Genomic DNA, 24,602 nt, shown 5'->3' with positions numbered 1-24,602 from the left:
AATACATTGGAGATATATCCAGTTGCACATCCACAGACCCACACACATTTCACTTTTGATACTCAGTTTATGTTAATAAAATATTAGTTAAAACACTTATGACTTTATTTGCACATACACAAAGAAAACATAATAGACTGTTTAATTGTAGGATTAAGTGTAATAGACTAATTCGGTTTTAATAATTACCAGTACTGTATGGTTTAAAAACAATATATTACTTACTATAAATTACTAAAGTATTTAATGTGGAAAAACATGAATAAAAAAGTAATTAGAAAATTAAGCAAATAAATGGTATTCAATCACTGGAGTAAAACGTAGTAATGTAGTGTTATACATTTATTAAATGTAAAAAGATTTGTGTTACATATAAAGATGTAAGCCTATATATTAACTTGCTGTTATTTTCTTCTCTATAATTAATCCATTATATAAATAAAACCAATCCTATTTAGATTGTTTATATATATCTGGCAAATGTTTCAGCAAAGCCAGCAAACAAATAGCTACACTGACTCTGTCAGATAAATATTAACTGATCTTCTATGATTACTAATGGAAAATTGTTCAGTCTATTAAATTGAATTCGTTCTATTAAATTGGCGTTCTCGATCGCCATATTTGTAAAATAGTTTACAGTATTGCCTATTGTGTACACCATTTATTAGCAATATATATATATATATATATATATATATATATATATATATATATATATATATATATATATATATATATATATATATATATATTGATGACGAGGTCAGAGAAGACGTTAAATCACATTAACATCTGTCGTAACCACATATGATAAGCTCCTGCCTAGATCATGTGTGCTGGTTTGAATGTGCTGAAACAGGAGTGGGTCTGGAGCTGGATATTATTGATACATTGAGGTCTTATGAAGTGAAACAGTCAGTCTGAGCATGAATATCTTTTTAAATGTTACTCAAACTGTGAGTGTTTCAAATAATAACAAGTACAAATGCTACAAACATGATCAATTAATAAGTATAAGCCTTGCCCAAATATTCTGTCAGCTTGTCGCCATATTTTAAAACTTTGTACCTCAATCTCCCAGCAGTTTTATCACTTCCTCATGTCACCCAGTGTTGGGTTTGTGAAGTATATGCATGTGTGTGTGTGTGTGTGTGTGTGTGTGTGGTATAAGTGTTCTATTGTGCTGGTTTTTACAGGTTTTGGATAGTTTTGCAGCCTCGAGGAAAGTGAAAATGAGGGAAGGGAGATAGGGAGATTTCAGACATTTTGTGCTCGGCCAAAGGGGGTTTGTGGGAAATATTTACAGCCGCTATTTTCTTATCATCTGCCAGCAAAGGCCCACTGAGTCCATGCACAGGTGCAGATGTGCTTTTCTCAACAAACGCCACTCAGGCTAATCACTGCGTTGCCTCAATTACGCATTTGTTCTGCACAGGTGAGGTTCTCCGTCCTCTCCAACTCCACAGCGATGTTGGAGGACAAGGTGACCTTGAGAAGGTGATTATCAGCGTAAAGAGTGTGTGTTTGTAGACCACAGACCTTTACTCCCTCCTCCTCTTCCTCTAGTCCCACAGCACTGATTTCTGCTACTTTCTCAAAGAGACACAACAGAGAAAATGAGCAGGATAATTCCGCTCTGCATCTACAGGTGCTCCTTTATTCTCCAATCACCACATTCACATTATTATTCCATCCATCTTTTATGTGCGTTTCTGCATCGTTCTTAATTGCGATGTGTATGTGTGCTTTGTAATCCTTACGTTGTGAGGACAAAATGTTTCCACAAGTATAGCACTATCAGTAAATGTTGACTTTGTATACACTCAAAAAAAGATTTTTGCTGCTTGTTCAAGCTACATATTTTTCTATATTTTCCTTTGGCTTAGTCTCTTTTTTTATCAGGGGTCACTACAGTGGAATGAATCGCCAACTTATTCAGCATATGTTTTATACAGCGTATGCCCTTCCAGCTGCAACCCAGCTGTGGCAAACATTCATACATACTCATTCACACACATATACTACGGCCAGTGTTCATTTATTCATTTATTCAATCATTCATTAATTCATTTTCTTTTCAGCTTAGTCCCTTTATTAATCAGAGGTTGCCACAGCAGAATGAACCGCCTACTTATCCAGCATATGTTTTACACAGCGGAGGCCCTTCCAGCTGCAACCCAACTCTGGGAAACACCCACACACTCTTGCACACACTAACATACACTACAACCAATGTAGTTTATTCAATTCCCTTATGACCGTATGTCTTTGGACTGTGGAGGAAACCAGAGCACCCGGATGAAACCCAATTGAACAAAGAGAGAACAAGCAAACTCCACACAGAAACGCCAACTGACCCAGTCGGGACTCAAACCAGCGACCTTCTTGCTGTGAGGCGACAGTGGTAAACACTGAGCCCCCGTGAGAAGGTGGAAGAATTTCAGGCAGGGTTGTACAGCTGATAGTTTGTAACTACATGGATGTCATATGAGACACTGCAAGACTGCAGGAATTTTTGGAAAAAAACAGGAAATATCTTTGCAAGAAACTATAGCTTATCTAACTATTAGCTTAACTAACAAATAATAATTGGGATCAGCTGCGACTAGCAGCATTGGATCATTCTGAAAATGTAGCTCGCAAATTATGTAGCCAGAGGAAGGCATGGCTGCATATCATTTTTAAAACGAATGCCATGTACCTGTTTGATGCCTTCGTTTTTGTGCTTACAGCTGAACACTTACCTTCACATGGACAGCTTTCACACTGTCACAGTTAGCTCATCACGTACCTCAATGCACTTGAGATAGAAGAGAGGAGTTGACCACGATGACAGGGTTAGAGTCCGGCAAAGAACAGTTCCAGAAAGTGGGACAAAAACAGGATCCAAAAAATAAAAAATAAAATTACAGGGTAAGAATGTGGTAAAATCTAAAAACTTGGTAAAAATCAGGCGATTGCTTTGCAAAACACTGCGGTTTAGGTAAGTGGGTGGGCAGGTCAATTGGTGCTTTTGAAAATACTTTTGGTTGGGTTTAGGAAAGGAGGAGGGTGGGTCAGTCTGTTGGTCAGTCAGTCAAACAGTCAGTCAACAGTGACCTTAGGTGGATTTATGTGAGAACAGCAGCTGGAAATGGCACTCGCAAGAGAAATTTAAGATCTCTAAAAGCGTACACAGCAGCCTCTGGCGGATTCACAAAAACTGCAAAAAAAACTTAGCTTCTTGGACATATTTGGCTTTCTCTAGAAATGTATATGGAGGTACGTTTTTAGAATGAGCCTGGGTTGACAACTAGATTACAAATATATACGATTACTATGACCTGGTGAAAACATTTCTGACATTTTTAAATATTTAAAAAAGTATCATTATTATGATTATGATGACATTATTACATTATTTTGAATAAGTAAATTGTTGTAAAGAATTTCACATGAAAAGTTGTATAATATATGAAAAAAAAATCCTGTTATGCATGTAAAAGATCTGCTTTTATATTTTAAGATGCACCCTCGCAAAGAGAAGCATCTGTATTCATCCATTCATTTTCCTATAGATTAGTCTCATTTATCAGAGGTCGCCTAAGCAGAATGAACCGCCAACTACTCCAGCATATGTATTACCCTTCCAGCCGCAATCCAGTACTGGGAAACATTTGTGTTTATTTATTGTATTTGATTCTTTCAATTGTTTGCATTTCAACAAAAGATTTCTCTCAGTAAACACTTCAAACACCATGATTTGTTGTTAGCATTAGTGTAACTAGCGTAGCATTACTGGCTTCAGGCTGTAGCTGTTCTGTTTCTGCGGCGGTTGGCTTTTCACAGCTGAATCTCAATACATCTTTTATCCATTGCTTTTTCTCTGGCAGCCTGTCTCTTCCTCTCGACTTGTCTTTCTCTTCTCGCTCTCCAGTTCATTCTCTTTTATCCGTCTTTCAGTCTATGAATAAAATTAGCTTCTCTAGCTACAAAATATCTCCAGCGTTCATTCCACAGCAAAGAGACCTGAAGTGAGCGGGTGCAGGAAAGTGTGATGGAGAACAAGCGCGCCATCTTTCTATTCATCTATCTATCTGGCCCTTCCTGGCCTTGTCGGGCGTTAACACCGTGTGTAATGGTGCGTCATCAGCCAAATCCCTCTCCATTTAAAAAGACAATTTTATGCCTCCACAGCATCTGTTTATTACAAATATGGGTTTATTATGAGCCGAGACCTCATTTATTCCCAGCCTGACTCATGTCGATGCGTCTCACCCCATTCTTACTCTTTCTCTCGCTCGCTTTTCCCTCTCTCTTATTCACCCTGAAATTGATTGACTGTTTAATTCGACATTTAGCAGCTCACGGAGAGTTCAGCTATCTCTATGGTTCTCTCTAGGGCTCCAGCAGTTTTCTGCTGTTCAATATTTCAGCTTGCCGAAAGTGCGTCAATACCCACAATTCTTCACCTTTGAGCTCGCGCAGTCTGACCACTCTTTAAATTACACCTTAACGGGATTTGTGTGCTCACCAGACCAACAAATTAGCTCATTTGGAATAAGTGTTATGGCATATTACACCGAAATATTCCACAGAATAGCCATTAACCACGTGCGAGTATGTGTCCATGCTCTCATTTAAATACTGCCTTGTCTTTTTTCGGTCAAATGAAAAGCGCATGATTGTATAAGCCACCATTTATGCTGATGACTCACTTCTCCTGACCTATCAAGTTGTTTGAGTGGGTGATGTTGATTGGCATGGCGGTGGAGGAGTAACTTCTCTCTGTGTTGCTGCGTTTGAGGTGTTTGTTGCAGTTATTCTTCACAGTTGGACACTCAGATCGATGAGAGAAAAGTGGCTCTCTGAGATCACGCTGGGATGAACTGGTTCAGAGTAATGGCAGTCGCGACACCGTGGTCACCACAAGTGTTTAGCGTTAGCTTATTGTGTGTTGAAAGGGTAAAGTAATATTGTTTCGATTCTCATGTGTGAATGCATGTAACTTTATTTCAATTTAAAGAGCACCTATGATGAAAATCATCTTTTGTAAGCTGTTTGGAGAGAACTGTGTGTAGTTATAGTGTGTCCACAGTCATATTGGAGTAATATAAAGACAAAAAGTCTATTTTTTAAATTTCCTGATGTTAAAATAGGATCCAAATCCCTCTCGTTTTGAGGCCCACAGCAACGTGACGTAGGAGTGCGGTTTCCCTGTTCACCGAATTGATTGACAGCTGTATATTAGCATGTTTCTGTAGTTACGCGGATAATCATACACTGTAATACATTAGATGATCAATTAGTTGTGACAACATATGTTTTTATGTCATTGTAACTTATTTAATCATATTTAAGTTAATCCTCATTCCTTAAGTTAATCATGTTCTGACTTTTATAAGTTACACGAGCTGTTTTAGGTCAGTTTAAGACAAGTTTAATGAACTCATAAGATTATTTGACTAAAAATTTAAGGCAATCAGGATTTTTTTTTTACAGTGTATCAACAAGACAGGATGTGCGCAAAGCAACCTGGATTAAAAAATCTGTTCAGCTCTCTGTGATCATCAATCATCATCATCTTTACTTCATCACCACAGCCCCATGTCAGTACAATTATAAAAGACAAAGCTTCAATCCCGGTTTGTGGACATTAAATCAGGTTTATTTTGTACATTAAAATAACAGATATCGATACAGCAGTGAATATTAACGTGTATCTTGTCACATTTGCATGCAAAAACAGTACAAAGTTAAATACATGCACTGTTTGTGTGTGCTGAAACTTTGTAAAGACAATGTGTGTGACTCATCATTCTCATCGACGATTTAACAACACAGCAAATACATCAAATAACCATTGGGAAAGTCCTTACTGTAGTATTTCTCACTAACATTATGTGAGATCTGCTTTCTTCATGTCTGTCACTGACACAGCCGAGACGGATATTGAGGCATACTCTGACAGGCACGTGGAAACGGTGGGCGGGGAGAACTAGCATTAAAGGCACAGGCAACAAAAACAGCTACAATGTGTTCAGAGCAGAAAACTCCTATATTCGGAAAGGTTTAATAAATAAGCTGATGGGTGTTTTGAGCTGAAACTTTACAGAAACTCTGGAGACACAAAAGACTTATCTTAAATCTTGAAAAGGGGGTAAAATAGGTGCCCTTTAAATTAAACAGATTATGCCCTTTTTTTACAAGATAGACTGAGTGTGTATGTAAAGTTTCAGCTCAAAATACACCACACATATTTTTATAAGACTTTGAAACTGACCATTTTAGGCTTTGATCTAAATTGTACCCTTTTGGCAACTGTCCCTTTAAATTAAAATAAGATTATGCTGCCAGCCTTTTTTTTAAATTTTGGTGCGGAAACTCTAATGGTGAAGGCTGCTTCACACTAAAGCCGCCTTTCCACTGCACACAACAATTTTACACGACTGTCAGAACAGGCCCCCTCATGGCAGTTGCACAGAATTTTCCATTCTGACGTGCACCATGGGAGAGAAGCTGTTTTCGCAGTGTCCGAATTAAAGTAGTGCAAAAGCAAGAGCTATGAGCAAGAGCTAAGAGTTGAATGAATGAATAAATGAAAGAATGAATGAATAAATTAATGAATAGTAGAAACCCATAGACCGCAAAAATATATATTGGAGGGAATGTGGAGACAACATAAAATTATTATTATTTTTTATTTATTTTTTAATATATAGACTTTTTCCGATTCAAAAAATAAAGAAAAAATGCTAGTATGTCTCATCTCGCGCACATGGACCTGCTTTGACAACACTAGAATACATCACGTTCAGTCAGCCGGTCGCATACGGTCAAGTCACCGGAGTTCAAATATTTTAACGGATCCGCAGCTCAATTCGAATCCAAATTTTTTCACATAAATAAGTGATTGGAACTCCACGCAGCTCCCGGACTACTCATCATTGGAAATGAATGACTTCCAGTCTGTTGCTTGTTGTGCGCAGTGAAAAGGAAGGCTTAAGGACTGTTTATGCTAATGAGGAAGAGACCTACAAAGGGAGAATGTGAATCAAAGTATTTCTGCAATTTGTATAAAACTATTAGAGCCTGGTTATATATACAACTTAAAAAAAAACACCCTTATAAATGTGATTTGTTTGCATAATAGGCCTCCTTTAAAATCGAATTAAGATTTAAGTTGAGTTTATAAAAAAAGGGAATTGTTTTTCAGAGACATTTTTCAAAATATCTGTTTTACAATATATTGTGTGTGCTGCATAAAATGTCATTCAAATTGAAATGTAATGTTATGAAAATGACCTGAATATAAAATTGAATGCTAGGATTTATTACTAGCTAGCTAATTGTAAGTATTTGACTGTTTTATTGAAAACAATAAACTAAAGTAAGCTGGTTAGTTATCATTATTGAGAATGCTGAGAATAGAAAAAAATCTTGACAAATGTTTTTACTGTCATGTGAATGCCCAAAATACTATCCCCATAACATATTTATTAGGAAGCATATGTATAACTCATTATTTAAACTAATTATATGAATTCTGAGGCATACACTGATTTCCAGCATCTGATTGAGCAAACATCTGTGCAGTATGAGTCATTTGTTTGTTTTTTCTGGAAGAGAAAAACATTTGAAGTGTGTAAACTACCATTCAAAAGTTTGATATTGTTAAGAATTTGCTAATTGGTGCTCAAAAAAATTAATGAATTGTGAAAATGTGTAATTATATACTTTTGATTTTTAATCAAACAAATGCATTATTGCTAAAAAAAAAAAAAAAAAAAAAAGTATATATATCTTTTAAAACATATTACTGACTTCAAACCTTTAAATATACATGTGCTAACGGATAATTGCAGGTTATGATTCCTTCAAGAGCTGAATTCTTGGGACTTTCTGGCCTTTTTTTAGGAATGCTGTTAGTACACAGTGTTAGTTCAGAGTGTGAGTTTTGGAAAGTTACCTCTCAAACAAGGGGCATAAAGCCCTCGCGTCTTCTCTTCCAGGAAGCAGAGGCACTTGAAAATGATTGAGGGGAACGTCTTGTTACACAGGCCTGAGTCACAGGTTTCTTATTAGAGAAGTGACCCGTCATCTCACAGTATCACTGAGGCAAACAGAGAGAAATATTTGGAATTCATTATTTTCTTACCGTGTGTGCCAAACTGTCACAACCTGTTCCTCAAAAACACGAGCCTAAACTAGCATGCAAAAAAAATCCTCTTCTCTTTACACACACTCAGACAACATTCACACTTCCTGTCTGCTTATTAAGTTGTCATCATGCAGTCCTGCTTATTGGTGTTGTCAGTTATGAAGTAAAAAAGGGAAGAGGGGAGAATTCGGAAGAAGCCTGCTTGTTTTGAACCAAACAGCAACATTTGTCAATTCAATTGTACGTCATGCTATACATTAAACTGGCTGTCATTTATATATTGAGTACTGGTTTTCAAAACTGACTTAAACTAGATACAGTATGTTCCTAATTTAAAAATACGCGGCTAGTTTATCTTAACACCCCATTTTAACACTTACACACATTTTTAACATTTTAAAAATACCAAATTTTTGTATACTTTTGTAAATTTTGTGGTATTGAACACATGAAGAAAGGGAGCTGTAAAAATGGCAGTGAAAGCCCAGACAGCAGCTGAAATCTCTCATTAGTTCTTTAGCAATCCTCTGCCCTTCGTCATTGTAAATGAATATTAGCTGCTTCAGTCCAACATCTACACTATCAGGATGAAGATGAAACCAGTGTGGACATTTCAGCAAGACAATGATCTAAAACACAGCAAGTACAATCTCAAATGCTTTCAGTGAAAGAAAATCAAGTTGTTGAATGGTCCAGCCAGTCACCTAACTTGAATCCAATATAAAATATATATGTAAGACAAGATTTTATAGACGAGACCCACAGAACCATCAAGATATGTACACTCTGTTGATGTCTGTGAAAAACTCACACATACGCTGTTAACAATTTCTGTAAATTGCACAGTATTAACTGTAAAATGAATTGTGTTTTACTGTAGAGCAGTTATGCAGTATGATACTGCATTTTAAAGTTGCATTGTGGGAAATATTCTCTTGGGACCATTAAATACAGTATTTTTAATTTACTGTAAATCAAAATACAGTAAAACAAATGAACGTGAAACGTGACAAATCACAGAAAGGGATTTTTTTTTTTCTGCCTGAAGTTTCTGCTATATCCCCCATCGACTGATTATCACGACTTTGAAATGTTCCAGTGTCCGTGTATCTGTGTTTGCACTTGGTAAACAGCCGTGACTGTCATGGACAATCACAATCATTTCTGTTGAGCAAGTGAACACAATAGCAAATCAGTGGTGTTAGCGGAAAATAGAGTTTTTTTTTTTTTTTGTTTTTTTTTAGTACTGATTGAATAAACTAGCAATGAATTACAAAAATATATTGTATGAAAATACATTACAGATAAGATAACTGAAAATCACTGTATATTTTACAGTTAAGAAATGTAATACTGTAAATACTGTAGCGAGGCAGAGGGAAAACACAAACACCGTAGATGAAGTTACAAACAATGCCCCGGAGGGTGCTTTTATTTACAAGTGATAAAGGGGTGAATGAGTGCTCTTCTTAGAGGTGCGTGCTCAGGTGCTCCGGGGAGAAGGTGAAGACTGGTGAGAGGGATGGTGTTGGATCGGTCACGAGCTGGATTCGGCTGTGGGAGAGACAGAGAGAGACAAGCGTTAGCGCAGGGAGTCATCTGTAATGAACCTCACTTCCTCCTGTGTGGGGCTGGCTTATATCTCTCCCTGGCTGATGAGGTCCAGCTGTGAGCGATCCGAGGTTGATGAGAGATCCAGCTGGTGTGGATTTGTGCCCAGGGCGACGTGGTATTATATGACTCGCTACATTCCCCCCCCCTTAGCGTCGTCCTGGTCCTGGGTGTCCTGCGAAGGAAGAGCAGTGTATTGAGAGGGGGGGTAGAATGTTTCGACAGACCTGCCCATCCTGACCAGAGCCGTGAGAGTCCGTCTGCGTTTCCGTGGGAGGCCCCGGCTCGATGTTGGACGTCAAAGTTGAAATCCTGGAGCGACAGGAACCATCTGGTGACCCGAGCGTTGCTGTTTTTCGCTGTAGCCATCCACTGTAGCGGGGCGTGGTCGGTCACCAGAGTGAATTTCCTGCCAAGGAGATAGTACCTTAGCTCCAGGATTGCCCACTTGATCGCCAGGGCCTCCTTCTCCACCGTTGCGTAGCGGGTCTCTGCGGGGGTCAGCTTCCGACTCACGTACATGATGGGGTGTTCTTCATCGCCGTGGACCTGGGAGAGGACCGCGCCCAGGCCCGAGTCGGAAGCATCCGTCTGTAGAATAAAGGGGCAGCCGAAGTCAGGTGCGTGCAGTACCGGTGAGGACGTGAGGGACTTCTTTAGGGCTCGGAACGCATCGTCGGCTTCCTTGGTCCATCTTATCCTTTCCGGCTGCCCCTTTCTGGTCAGGTCTGTCAGAGGGCTGGCTATGGATGAGAAGTTAGGTATAAAACATCTATAGTAGCCCGCTAACCCCAGAAATGCACGTACCTGGGTCTTTGTGGTGGGTTGTGGAGTTTCTTGTAGTGCCTTGACCTTGTTTTGCTGTGGCTGTATGAGACCTCGTCCAATGTGGAAGCCGAGGTATCTGGCTTCGGCTAGACCCAGGTGGCATTTCTTGGGATTAGCTGTGAGCCCAGCCCGTCGAAGATCTAAGAGCACCCTCCGTAACCGGGATAGGTGTTCTTCCCATGACTCAGAGTGGACGATGAGGTCGTCCAGGTAGGCTGCTGCATATGGCTGGTGGGGCCTCAGCAGGATGTCCATCATTCTTTGGAATGTGGCTGGGGCCCCGTGGAGCCCGAAGGGAAGAACCCGGTATTGCCAGTGCCCACCGGGTGTGGAGAAGGCGGTTTTCTCCTTGGCGTCTTCACTGAGTGGTAACTGCCAGTAGCCTTTGGTGAGGTCGATGGTGGAGATAAATCGGGCTCCACCCAGCCTATCCAGCAGCTCGTCCACCCGAGGCATGGGGTATCCGTCGAACTTGGAGATCTCGTTGAGTTTCCTAAAGTCGTTGCAGAAACGGAGGGTGCCATCGGGTTTGGGGACCATCACTATTGGGCTGGACCACGGGCTACGGGATGGTTCGATGATGCCTAACCTTCTCATCTTCTGGATCTCCTCGTCGATAGCCAGCCTGCGAGCCTCTGGAACTCGATAAGGCCTTTGCCGGACGATGGTGCCAGGAGGAGTGATAATGTTGTGCTGGATGATGGAGGTTCGGCCCGGTTTCTCCGAGAACACATCCTTGAACTGACCAACCAAGGCTTGCAGCTCCGCCTTCTGGTTTGGTGAGAGTTGCTCACCTATGTGGACCACGGGAAGATTTTCTTCAGTGAAGGCAACGAGATGACCTGGAGCTGCAACCCACTTCTTCATAAGATTAATGTGGTACAGTTGTTCTTCCCGTCTTCGTCCCGGCTGACGGACTCGATAATTTACCGGCCCTACCCTTTCTACCACCGTGTATGGCCCCTTCCAGGATGCGAGGAACTTCGACGTTGTGGTAGGTATGAGTATCATCACCTTGTCCCCTGGGTGGAACTCTCTGGGTTGGGCGGGCCGGTTATACAATCTCTGCTGGGCGCGCTGGGCTTCGGTCAGGTGTTGCTTGACGATGGGCATGATTTTGTCGATGCGTTCTCTCATGTCCCGTACGTGTTCAATCACCGACCGCTGGGGGGCTGGCTCCTGCTCCCAGGCTTGACGAGCCACATCCAATAGGCCCCTGGGTTGGCGGCCAAACAGCAGTTCGAAGGGGGTAAATCCTGTGGAGGCCTGGGGGACTTCCCTGATACCGAATAACACGTACGGGATCATGAGGTCCCAGTCGCGCCCGTCCTCTGCCACCACCCGTCGGAGCATCTGCTTCAGAGTCTTGTTAAAGCGCTCGACAAGGCCGTCAGTCTGTGGATGATATACTGAGGTTTTTAGCTGTTTTACCTTGAGGAGGTGACAGAGGTCTGCCATCAACCGGGACATGAAGGGGGTGCCCTGGTCGGTCAGTATCTCTGTTGGGATTCCCACTCGACTGCATAGCAGAAACAGCTCCTTCGCGATGGCCGATGACGTGGCTTTCCTCAGGGGAATCGCTTCAGGGTATCTGGTGGCATAATCGAGGATAACAAGGATGTGCTCATGTCCCCGGGCCGACTTCGGCAAAGGCCCTACCAAGTCCATACCAATTCGGGTGAAGGGCACATCGATGATGGGTAGTGGTATTAGAGGGCTGGGGGGTGGTCGTTGGGGAGACGTTCTCTGGCAGATGTCACATGCCTGGCAATACCTCTTTACTTCCCCGTCTAGCCCCGGCCAATGGAAACGGTCGCGGATCCTTTTCACCGTGTTGGCCGCTCCCAGATGTCCAGCCATCGGGTGGGTATGTGCCAGTTCTAAGACCGTCTCCCTCTTGGTCCTCGGGACGACCAATAGTGTCTTCTTTTCCCCCCGCCTCTCTGCGACACAGTACAGCAGACCATTTTCCACAATAAAATGTGGGAGGGGGTGAGGGCTGGGAAGTCGCTCATTACCTTCGATGATCCGTACTTGCGGCCAGCAGTGTTTGAGCGTTTCATCTTCCCTTTGTGCTCTACCAAAATCGCCTCCTGCGGTTATCTGTTGAAACAGATCAAAGTATAGATTAGCAGAAATTGATGACTCACCCCCTCTGTCGCTCTCGGTGGTCATCAGCGCTGGTTTGCGGTCCCGATGAGCCCGTGACTTGTTCTTCTTCTTTGAACGAGCCGATAGAGCGTGGTGGTGAGTGAGGAGTTCATCGAACCCCGGCCAGTCTCTGCCCAGTAGGAGGGGCACAGGAAGATCTGGAACAACCCCGACTTCGATGCGCCAGCTGCCTGGTTTCGCCGCGATGGTCACTCTTCGGGCGGGTACGTGGCGGGTATCACCGTGTACACACGTGATTGGAATAAGACTTTTACTTTCCTGGCGGTATTTCAACGTCTTCGGGTGAACCAGAGTGATGGCGCTTCCTGTGTCTAAGGTGGCCGTTTGTGTTTTACCCTCTAGCTGGACTTTATGGGTGGGAGCTTCGGGAGGGATATTGCGGTGTACCGCGCACCCTGCTGTCCAGGCCGGGGTCGAGTGCGTCGTCGGCTCGGTGGGCATCGGCTCGTCCATCGGGCTGGGGACCGCTGGTCTGCCGCCTGGTCGCGTTGTGCCCTCCACCGGTCGCCAAGGTGCACTTACCCTCCGGGGTGGCAGAGCCGCTCTCTCCCCATTATCTCGGGCGATGTGAGCTTCAGCCAGCTCGATCGCCTCCACCAGGGTGGCCAGTGACTCAGGATTTCGCATGCTGGTGAGTGTTCGCAAACGTCGGGGTAACGCACGCATCATCTTCTCGATGATCACCTTCTCAGCGACCTGGACCGCCGAGGGATCTCCTCCCAATAACCATAGCCTTCCCAGGCGAGAAAGTTGAGCTGCTTGAGTTCTCACTGGTTGTTTCTCGTCGTAAGACCACTGGGAAAACTGTTGGGCTGCGCTGATTGTGGATAGCCCCATTCTGGCTAATATTTCCTTTTTTAACGCTTTGTAATCTTCATTTTTAGGTGTCTCTAGTGAAAAATATGCTCGTTGCGCTTCTCCTGTGAGAAACGGAGCCAACATTCTCGCCCAGTTTTCTTTTGGCCAGCCTTCTCTCTCGGCAATAACCTCAAAGGTATGTAAATAAGCGTCAATATCATCCAGGTCGCTGAGTTTAGTGAGATGATGATGCGCACTCACTTCGGGAGTCGGATGGTGTCTGGCCGCCTGGCGGAGCTGCTGTTCCAGTCGATCCTGTCTGGCTGTAAGCTGCTCAGAGATGGAGTTCTGTTTACTGGAGATCTCCGCTAGGTGGAGCAGTACCTCTTCCAAAGACATGGCGACGGGATGTTGACAGCCGAGCAAGAGGACGCGTGGGAGAGAGAGAGAGCGGATGCCTGTCTGTAAAAAACACAGAGAAAAATTCAGCGGTTATTTTCTACTTAATGGTGAGTGTTTCTTCTGAATTTTTCCCTCTGCAATGCCCGCATTCTCCACCAGTTGTAGCGAGGCAGAGGGAAAACACAAACACCGTAGATGAAGTTACAAACAATGCCCCGGAGGGTGCTTTTATTTACAAGTGATAAAGGGGTGAATGAGTGCTCTTCTTAGAGGTGCGTGCTCAGGTGCTCCGGGGAGAAGGTGAAGACTGGTGAGAGGGATGGTGTTGGATCGGTCACGAGCTGGATTCGGCTGTGGGAGAGACAGAGAGAGACAAGCGTTAGCGCAGGGAGTCATCTGTAATGAACCTCACTTCCTCCTGTGTGGGGCTGGCTTATATCTCTCCCTGGCTGATGAGGTCCAGCTGTGAGCGATCCGAGGTTGATGAGAGATCCAGCTGGTGTGGATTTGTGCCCAGGGCGACGTGGTATTATATGACTCGCTACAATACATATACAGCAAGATAAATGGCACAGTAAGTGTTAATACAGTATTTATGCTGTAATTAGATTTACAGTAAGTTACTTGCCATTTGCTGCCACTAATTTACTGTGAATTTTACAGGAATTTGTTTACAGTGTGAGCAATTTATGTAAATTCATTCTCCATATTAGAAGCTGCCCTGACAAAAAAACAAAAATCCTTTTATATAATGTTTCAGTTCAGTATGTTCACCTTTTGTCATTCTACTATTATTTCACATAACTCATTTATAAGTTTTTGTTTGTTTTGTTTTATTTGTTTGTAATGTTTGGGTTTTTACCAAAATGTGGATCAATTCAATGTCAACAGCTTCTTAAAGAAATGAAAAACAAATTACCATGAAAAAAACATGATGTGTTTAATACTTATTTTCCCCGTTTTGTGAAGTTTATTTATAAACTAATTTCGAGAGGAGCACGTGCTTATGATTGGTAGCACCTGGTCCACATTAGCTAACACTGATTTACCAATTACCAATTTACCAAGACGACTCCTTAACCATTATAAATAACCAGAGTATCTTACTTCAGTCATCTTCGTCTTGAAGAATCCCCCCTTCCACCCCTACTCCTCCCATTCCTTGTCAGGGCAGCACGAAGGCCTAGTTGTTAGCACCACGGCCGCACAGCAAGAATGTCAACGGCTCGGACACTCCCTGGCCAGGTCAGCGTTTCTGTGCGGAGTTCCCATGTTCTCCTCGTGTTTGCATGGGTTTTCCCCGGGCTCTCCTGTTTCCTCCCAGAGACCAAAAGCATGTAACATGAGTAAATTGCTAAATCTAAATTGACAGCATAGACACTTCATAGCATTAATCTACTTCCAACATTATCATGTAGGGGAGTTCTCGAGACCTACCTGAACTCAGACTCCCCTCTCACCCTGCAAAGGGAGGGAGCCCCGGGCTCGAGGATCTCACAAGTTCAGGGCTCTCTCCCGGGACAGCATGCCAAACAAGCTCCATAATCAATCATCAGCTAAGGGCGAACTCTTATAATATGCTATAAATGTATTATTGTGGTCTTAAATCTATATTTTTTGCTCTACTTTCTGAACAGAGAACTTGTACTTTTGTTATGAATGCATTATTGCAAAGTAAACTTTTTTACAACTACATTTATGTGTGTGATGAAGAAAAAGTTAAATTGATTGTTTATCAGACTTCATCTCAAGGTGCCACATTTCTGAAAGTCGTGTTGTGCTAACCATTTAACAGTTATTTAATGCTAATAATTAAAGCTTCATGCATGCTAATTAAAGCTTTAGTTGAAAGCTAGTTGAAAGCAATTCAACTAAACATATCAGAACCCAACAAAAATACACAGAAATGTCTACAATGGCTTGCAAAGTAAGTGTGTACCGGATGGACAAAATCATATCTGTTTAAATGAAAGTGGCTTTGCTGTGACATCTGAACTTTTGTCGTTATTTAAAATGGTTCCAAACCAGTTGAATGGCTCATTTTTTCAGATTTTTGTCAAAACATTTCTCTTCCCCTTCTTCCCTTGCTCTCTCTCTCTCTCTCTCTCTCTCTCTCGTTCTCTGCATCGCTCTATTGAGCTGACATGTCAGTGCATTATGATTGCCTTCCTGTTCTATTAGATTTCTGATGAGTATTTTCAGCTCTTCTAGTGGCATTTCTTATCTCGCCCACAAACAGCAGAAGGAGGTTCACCAGAGCTGTGTCTTATATATTGTGGGTTTTGTCTTCATTTAGATACAGAAATGGAAGGAAGAGTGGAGCCTCTACTTGCTTACATGAAAGTAAGCCTATATCAGTGTCAACATGTGCAGAGACTAATGTTGCTATTTACATTTCATAATTAGAACCTTTCCACATCTAATTTAGCACCTAAAGATGGCAGGGTTTGGCAAAAGGCTCCGGTTAGCCTTTAGCACAAGAGTTGAATCATATAGAAGGCAGCTATTAGGTACAGCTTATACTGAAACAAATCCATTCCGATGCTGATAAAAAGGTTTTTATCGGTTTAGTTTTAGGTCTAGACATTGTGTTCCTGTTGTGCTGCCTGTATGGAGTTTATTTATACTGATCCTGAAGCCAAATGTGCTTCATCATACTACTGGGCAGCAAAACAGGTTTCTTTATTCTTTATCTTGCAAGTGAAGATGCACAGTGAACTGAATATTGGGTGAAAGTAGTTTTTTTATGTTGTATGTGTTTTTGCTCAATTTATTTTGACATCGGGTTTTCTATTTATTATTTATTTTGGCACCAAAAAAAGAAGACATTAAATAACCCTATTGGTTGTTCTGTTGGTTGGTTGGTTGGTTGGTTGGTTGGTTGGTTGAGTGAGTGAGTGAGTGAGTGAGTGAGTGAGTGAGTGAGTGAGTGAGTGAGTGAGTGAGTGAGTGGATTGATTGATTGATTGATTGATTGATTGATTGATTGATTGATTGATTGATTGATTGATTGGTTGGTTGGTTGATTGATTGATTGATTGATTGATTGATTGATTGATTGATTGATTGATTGATTGATTGATTGATTGATTGATTGATTGATTGATTGATTGATTAGTAGGTCGGTCGGTTAGTTGGAAGTTGGTTGGTTGGTTGGTTGGTTGGTTGGTTGGTTGGTTGGTTGGAAGTTGTTGGTTGGTTGGTAGGTTGGTTTGTTGGTGGTTGGTGGGTGGGTGGGTGGGTGAGTGGATTGATTGATTGGTTGGTTGGTTGGTTGGTTGGTTGGTTGGTTGGTTGGTTGGTTGGTTGGTTGGTTGGTTGGTTGGTTGGTTGAGTGAGTGAGTGAGTGAGTGGATTGATTGATTGATTGATTGATTGATTGATTGATTGATTGATTGATTGATTGATTGATTGATTGATTGATTGATTGATTGATTGATTGATTGATTGATTGATTGATTGATTGATTGATTGATTAGTAGGTCGGTCGGTTGGTTGGTTTGTTGGTGGTTGTTGGGTGGGTGGTTGGTGGGTGGGTGGGTGAGTGGATTGATTGATTGATTGATTGGTTGGTTGGTTGGTTGGTTTTTTGGTTTGGTTTGGTTTGGTTTGGTTTGGTTTGGTTTGGGTTGGTTGGTTGGTGGTTGGTGGGTGGGTAAGTGGATTGATTGGTTGGTTGGTTGGTTGGTTGGTTGGTTGGTTGGTTGGTTGGTTGGTTGGTTGGTTGGTTTGGTTTGGGTTGGATTGGTTGGTTGGTTGGTTGGTATTCCGCGTTCAGGCACATTGCGTGCCACAGCAAACCAGTCAAATTTATGCTTGTTTATTTTCATAATAAAATTAACATTTATAATAGAACTACACTATATTATAAGTAAGAGTAAAACTATAGTATAAGTAAAGAACAGACTTGTGAGAATTCTATTGGTTAAAACAAAGATTTAAGTGTGAGGAGTAATATTGAGTGAAATGAGGTTGGATTGGAACAAAAATATGTTTCGTTCATCTTTTACTCTCACACTTTTAATAATTTCAACTAAATTAATTAATTTTTATCACAGATATTGTGAAGCTTTAAATCATGTTCTCTAGACGCTCCTCTGTCAGTCACAAATTATGGAGAGTAAAAATTAAAGCTCTCACGGGTGGTGGAATTTATTCACCCGTTAAAGTACTTGTTAAAAGCTTTCTTATTTTCATTTCATGTTTTTATTACAGCAATAATTATATGACAATAAGCTATAAAGTAACTTAAGTGAAGAAAACTGGTTGTACTGTGTGAAATCAGACATCTAGGAACCCCTATACAGCTAAAATGGCATGATCCACTTTTCAGTATTTACCCTTAAACTCGAATGAGAGATCAGGTTCCTCCAATCAAAGCTTTGAATCTTTGACTATTTAGGGTCCCCCCTTCATAACTGTTAAGTTGTTTTTTAATAACCTTGTTATAATTTATGCATTTATATTGAGCAGTGAACAGTTTGACAGTTAAATTGTGTAATGAGACATTACATTTTTTTGATGAAATTCTTAAATATGAACCTTATTACATGATATTATTATTTGATAATTCAGGCACATAACTGTCAAAAATCTGTTAAAAAATCTAGATCCAAATGAATACAATGTATTTTTGTTGCTGTTGTTGTTGTTGTTGATTTTCTGTTTGAAAATAAATTTGCATTTGTTCCTCTTTGTCAACAATGGCTCATGTGAAACATTATTGCTTAATATTGCATTCCTTTAAAACAGTAGACCATCATCTCCCTGTTTATCCAGAGTGTATCCCACCCCTCTTTGTTCAGCATTCATTACCTCACAATGTATCAGATAATAAACCAGCACTCATTGTATTAGTTTAATGTAAGGGCTTATGAATCATTGCAGCCCATAACTGTCTAAATAAACAGTTCTGGAAATTTATGCAAGTTAGTTTTATTATAATAGTATCTCAGTGTTAGAAATGTGTTGCTGCTCTTATTACCATAGTCGTTTTAGATTAATTGAATTATGGTCATTGCCGTTTAGGACAGGATTGATTGTTGTGCTTGTGGTTCCAGCACATGGAGCCAAAATCAGGCATAATCTTCTTCGCGGCGTCCCCGAGATGCCGGAGAGCTTCAAAGACGTGACAGTGGGGCTTCACATCTGTTGTCGCAGCATCTGGCACATATCTCTGGAACAAAAGCTGTAGGACTTTTCTTTATTTATCGCAATAGCTTAAAATACCCTGAAGCCAGGTGCACACTGCGAGGATTTGGAAGCGAGAAGCACATTTGAATGCAGGAGTAAATCCTTGAAATTAGCACAACTGTTAACAACATACACAGATGCCAACCAATTAAAGCATTTGCTTCTTATTTGTTTTTGAAGTATCAGTAGGCTCATGCTTTGTGTTTGGGGGGCTAAAGAAGTTTTCTTGAGGATAATGCTTGTAGGCTGCTGTTGAAATGTTTAAAGATGTTAAATAATAGGAATACTAATAAAGAAGATTTTTTTTTAATTAACGGTAAATATTGCTTTTAGCACAACTGCTTTCAATATTCATGTGACTACATATTACATTAAATATACAGTGCCTATAGATAATCCCCATCATATTTGTCATACATAATATCTGTTGATACTGCTGCTTAAACAGACATTTAACTGACTATAAGAACTTTGCAAGGACATATCAACTTACACTAAGCCCAACCCTAACCCCAACCTTACAGTTTACTTATAATCTAATGAGAATTAGTTGGCATGTAGATGCAATGTAACTTAAATTCAACAAACAGACTATCAAAATTAAGTGTGAGCACTTTGCCAGCCTTTGAAATGTTTTTTGTAGCCAACATCTGGGCTTTTCTACAACTTTTTTCCTGAAAGTCTTTTGAAAGCAGGGTGTAGTGTGAGTAAATGTTTAGGCTTTTGGTCTTATTTTGTTTAGTTTGGTTGGGAAAAAAACTGTTTTTTTTATGTAATAGGTCAAAATTGTTAGCCCCCCTTCTTAAATTGGATTGTCTTTAGAACAAATCAGTTTAAACAAATCAGTCCAGTGACTTGCCTGATTAACCTAACCAAAGCTAATTGCCTGTTAAAAATTATTTACTATCATCATGGGAAAGAATAAATCAATTAGTCATAAAAAAATAAGTATTAAAAGAAGTATATTTAATTATTTTGTATCCATTAAAATAAGAAGGAAAATTTCACAAGAAAATTCACAATATAGCTTTTAAATATTCATTCATTTTCTTTTCAGCTTAGTCACTCTATTATTCAGGGGTCACCACAGTGAAATGAACCGCCAACTTATCTATCAAATGTTTTATGCAGTGAATGCCCATCCAGCTGCAACCCATCATGGGGAAACACCCATACACTCTTATTTACACATGTACACGGATAATTTAGCATACCCAATTCACCTGTATCGCATGTCTTTGGACTGTGGGGGAAACCGGAGCACCTGGAGGAAACCCATGCAAACACAGGGAGAACATGCAAACTCCAAACAGAAATGCCAACTGACCCAGCTAAGGATTAATAAATTAAGTGGAGTTTTACATACCAATTATGAGGGGAGCATGTGATCTGACAGCTGGCCTCTCATCCATAATCAGCAATAATGCAGTCATATTGATTTGAGCTTACAATAAATAGGTCAATCTCACCCTACTGCCTTATCTTCATTTTGGAAGAACCCCCCCTACCACCCTATCTCCTCCTTTTCCCCTCTTTACCAGGGGGAGCTCTCGAGACCTACAGTCAAAATAATTAGCCTCCCAGAATTATTACTATTTAATGGAGAGATTTTTTTTTTCAACACATTTCTAAACATAATAGTTTTATAAGTCATGTCTAATAAATGATTTATTTTCTCTTTGCCATGATGACAACACATCATATTTTCGATATTTTTTTCAAGACATTTCTGCATAATGATGGTTTGTTCTGTAGACTAGCGAGAAAATAATATATCCTAAAGAGGCTAATAATTTTTCATCTTAAAATGGTTTTTAAAAAATTCAAACTGCTTTTATTCTTGCTAAAATAAAACAAATGAGACTATCCTGAAGAAAAAAATATTATCAGACATACTTTTAAAATTTGCTTGTTCTGTAAAACATCATTTGGAAAATCCTTTAAAAAAATTAGGGGGGGGGGGGGGGGTAAAATTCTGACTGATCATGGACCCCCTTAAAAGCTTATTGACCAGGTGGAAGCCCTTGGCTCAATTATCTCAGAGCTCAGGGTTTTTTCCTTGGACAGCATGCCAAACCTGCTAATAGCCTCATGCAATATCTAAGAGTAAACTCTTGAAATGATTATTTAAAAGTTATACATAGTATTTTAAAGGGCACCCAGGTTGCCTCTTTTGCCAGATTTAATATAAGTGTTTTGTGTCTCCAGAATGTGTATGTAAAGTTTCAGCTCAAAACACCCATCAGATTTTTCATTATACCTTTTACTAGATCCTGTTTTATACATCTTTCCACCAGGGGGTTGTTTAGTCATTCTACGCCTTTAAGGCGAGTCCTCCCTGCCTACCTTTTCTACGTGGCTTTCTGCGTGCCTTAATCTCCTCCCTCGGCTGCGTCAGACAACAGACAGACTTAAAGGAAGAAGATTCCACGTAGCGTTTGTGAGAAATACTACAGTAAAAACTTTACCAATGAGTATTTACAAAGTTCCCACATGCGCACACACACACACACACACACACACACATTTATGTTTATGTACAAAATAAATCTGATTTAACGTCTACAAACCGGGATTGAAGCGTTTTCCTTTATAATTATTCTGACACAAGGCTGTGCTGATGAAGTAAAGCTGCAGTAAATCGCTGTAATTCATTACACATGTGCACTGTTTTAAAACATTTTAAACATGTGAAACTTACTCTTGATCACATTTGATGACGATAGATCTGAACAGAGCTTTTATTCCCGGTTGCTTTGCGCATGTCTGGTCTTGTTGACATGATTATACACGTGACTACCGGTACATGTTAATGCAGCTGTCAATCAATTCGGTGGGCGGGGGCACCACACTCCTACGTCAAGTTGCGGTCGGTCTGAAAACCGATCCAATTGGTCCACCGTTTTTATGTTGTTAAATTGAAAGAAAAGGACTGGGTGTGTTTGTATCAGCCTAATACGATGGTCTATACACTATATACACACACATGTCTGTCCAAACAGCTTGAAAAGTAGATTTTTAACCATAGGTGCCCTTTAAAGCTAGTTTGCATAATTCTAGATTTTTATTATTATAATATTTATAGATCTTTAGATGTAACACACATTACTTGCAAACCCATATTCCACAACCACATAAAGATATGTTCTCAGAAGACCGTCCTCAGCCTATACTTCATCTTTGCTCACATTGTCTCAGTCTTTTGGGATCAGCGCACTTGCAAATATTGAGTTCCCCAAACCAAAAAGTAAAAGAGAGAGAGAGAGACGTGGGCATATCTTCTCAAGCATATTGTCTCCAGAGAAGAGACTGCAAAAAGAATCTTTTTTTTTTTTTACTGCGCATGTCCCCTGAATGTCAAATACCAATGTTATGGAAGCGACCAGAAGGAGATTGTGTGTTTGCTGTGCTCGACACACAGACAAAGATAATGAAAAGTTTTCCGGTCTTTTCCATTACCCCGGCAGAGAGAGGGGGGAAATGAGATACGCACTTTCGTGACATCCAAATGTTATAGTGTGTGAAATGGGGTCTGTAGCCAGGTGATGGAATCCATAATGTTTTTTCAGAGTAAGAATGTGTGTGTGTGTGTGTGTGTGTGTGTGTGTGTGTGTGTGTGTGTGTGTGTGTGTGTGTGTGTGTGTGTGTGTGTGTGTGTGTGTGTGTGTGTGTGTGTGTGTGTGTGTGTGCATTTCAGGTGGCAGATGATGTTCTGTGATAACAGAGGTATGAAAATCCCTTTTGGCTTTGTTCAGTCTCCCTGTGAAGTTGGAGTCTCTCTGGTCACTTGTAAGATGCCCTGAGGCCCGAATGTCATCACATCCCTCTGGCCTCTGAGTCGCATTCACAAAAAGAACAGAGTGAAATACTGCAGTATTTAACGGCTGACAGCCAAGTTAAAAAGCCCGAGTCTGGGACTGCTTGGCGGAGACTGGGGAACAGTGCTGATGAAGAGGGTACAGCAGAAGAGATTTGACATTAAAGCCCTATTCATGAGAAGTGACAGTCATGGACTCCAGCTCTCAGACGGAGTGGAGGCTGTTCTAGACCCTGTCAATTATATTCGGTAATAACACAGACGAGCCTGATCTCTTTGTAGTGAAAAGCGAGCCTCAAGGAAACCAAATGAAAGTCTGCATTTCGCTAGTGCATGGGTTTGGCAAGTCAGCTCTGAGGGTGTTAAAATAAGTCAGCTAATTGTTTTAGTAACAATGTTTTCTTTACGCAAACTATTGTTTAGATTAAAAAATGCTGCCATGAAGATTATTGCTACTAAGCTACATACGATTTATTCAGTACTTTACCTAAGTTGAATTTTAAGGATGAAATTAAAACGATCAACTTAGAAACAAAAGGATGTAAAATTGTCATCACCAATAACCAGTGTGCTGATATGTAATGACACTGCACTTCCAGTGTCCTGAGTTTGAGTCTCAGCTTGTAGACCTTTCCTGATCCCACCCCCTCCCTCACTCTCTCCAGCTTCACTTCTTTTCTAGCCACTGTCCTTTCATAATAAAAACAAAACAATAAAAACAATTCTTAAAAAAGGATGTTAAAATGTTTCATTTTCATTTATTTTATTTTGTGGAACAAACATTGTGTCACGATAACCAGCGATCATTCTCCATAGATTGGTTCTCACACAACAAACAATGGACTACACTTCCGCCTTTTCCTGGACTACATATTCATACATGCACTTCTCCCAGACACCAATGCTCACTCATCTAGACTGATTACATTCTCACCACCTGAGCCTTGTCAGAGACCGATTGCATTCACTACTTAAGCCACTCATTCACCCATCCAGTTTGCCGAGTCTTGTTGATCTGATGATAACATTACAATGCGGTTTCCCTGTCTTGTTTTCCCGTGTTTCTACCCAGCCTTGTTTATCCTTGTTCTCCTGTTTAGCCGCCTACCTTACGACCTATTGCCTGTTATACGACTACGATTCTGGATTGTCCACATATACCCGTTTGTGCCTGTTTTGACCATTGCTTGCCTGACGCCGAATAAACCTGCATTTTGGATCTTACCTCCAGTTGTCTCTGTCACTCCTCCGTCGTTACACATTGTGTGGTTCTAAATACATTAAATGTTTGTATAGTTTATATAATTTACAGTGATGGGCAAAAATTAATTATGATTAATCACATCCAAAATAAAGGTTTGTTTGGACATATATTTTAACATTTAAATCAGCCGCAGAATTCAAACGCATATGTGTTACTCTTGACCATTCACAGAGAAATCTCATTATATTTTTTTAAGTCAGTTGCGGGCCAGAGAGAGAAGGAGGAAGGGCCAGGCACTTTGATATATATATATATGTGTGTGTGTGTGTGTGTGTGTGTGTGTGTGTGTATGTATGTATGTATGTATTTATGTATGTATGTATGTATATATATATATATATATATATATATATATATATATATATATATATATA

General features: G+C 40.5%; 2 protein-coding genes across 23 annotated transcripts in view; one reads left to right on the top strand and one right to left on the bottom strand.

Moving 5' to 3' along the window:
* The window catches only part of cadm2a (cell adhesion molecule 2a), an 877,490-nt gene that overhangs the window by 743,839 nt on the left and 109,049 nt on the right, over window positions 1–24,602 (top strand).
* On the bottom strand, window positions 9,543–16,762 carry LOC141376366 (uncharacterized). Its single transcript, XM_073914725.1, has 2 exons — window positions 12,733–16,762; window positions 9,543–9,697 (listed from the first exon to the last, which is right to left on the bottom strand). The coding sequence occupies exons 1-2, from the start codon at window positions 13,949–13,951 to the stop codon at window positions 9,681–9,683; spliced, it is 1,236 nt and encodes a 411-aa protein (XP_073770826.1). The 5' UTR covers window positions 13,952–16,762; the 3' UTR covers window positions 9,543–9,680.

Source organism: Danio rerio, chromosome 10 (assembly GCF_049306965.1).
Source record: "Danio rerio strain Tuebingen ecotype United States chromosome 10, GRCz12tu, whole genome shotgun sequence".
NCBI classification, from domain to species: Eukaryota; Metazoa; Chordata; class Actinopteri; order Cypriniformes; family Danionidae; genus Danio; species Danio rerio.
This window is presented reverse-complemented; position numbering and strand designations above follow the sequence as displayed.

What these genes read in the sequence shown, in the direction of transcription:
- LOC141376366 (XM_073914725.1), bottom strand. Translation starts at nt 13,951, where the DNA reads ATGTCTTTGGAAGAGGTACTGCTCCACCTAGCGGAGATCTCCAGTAAA.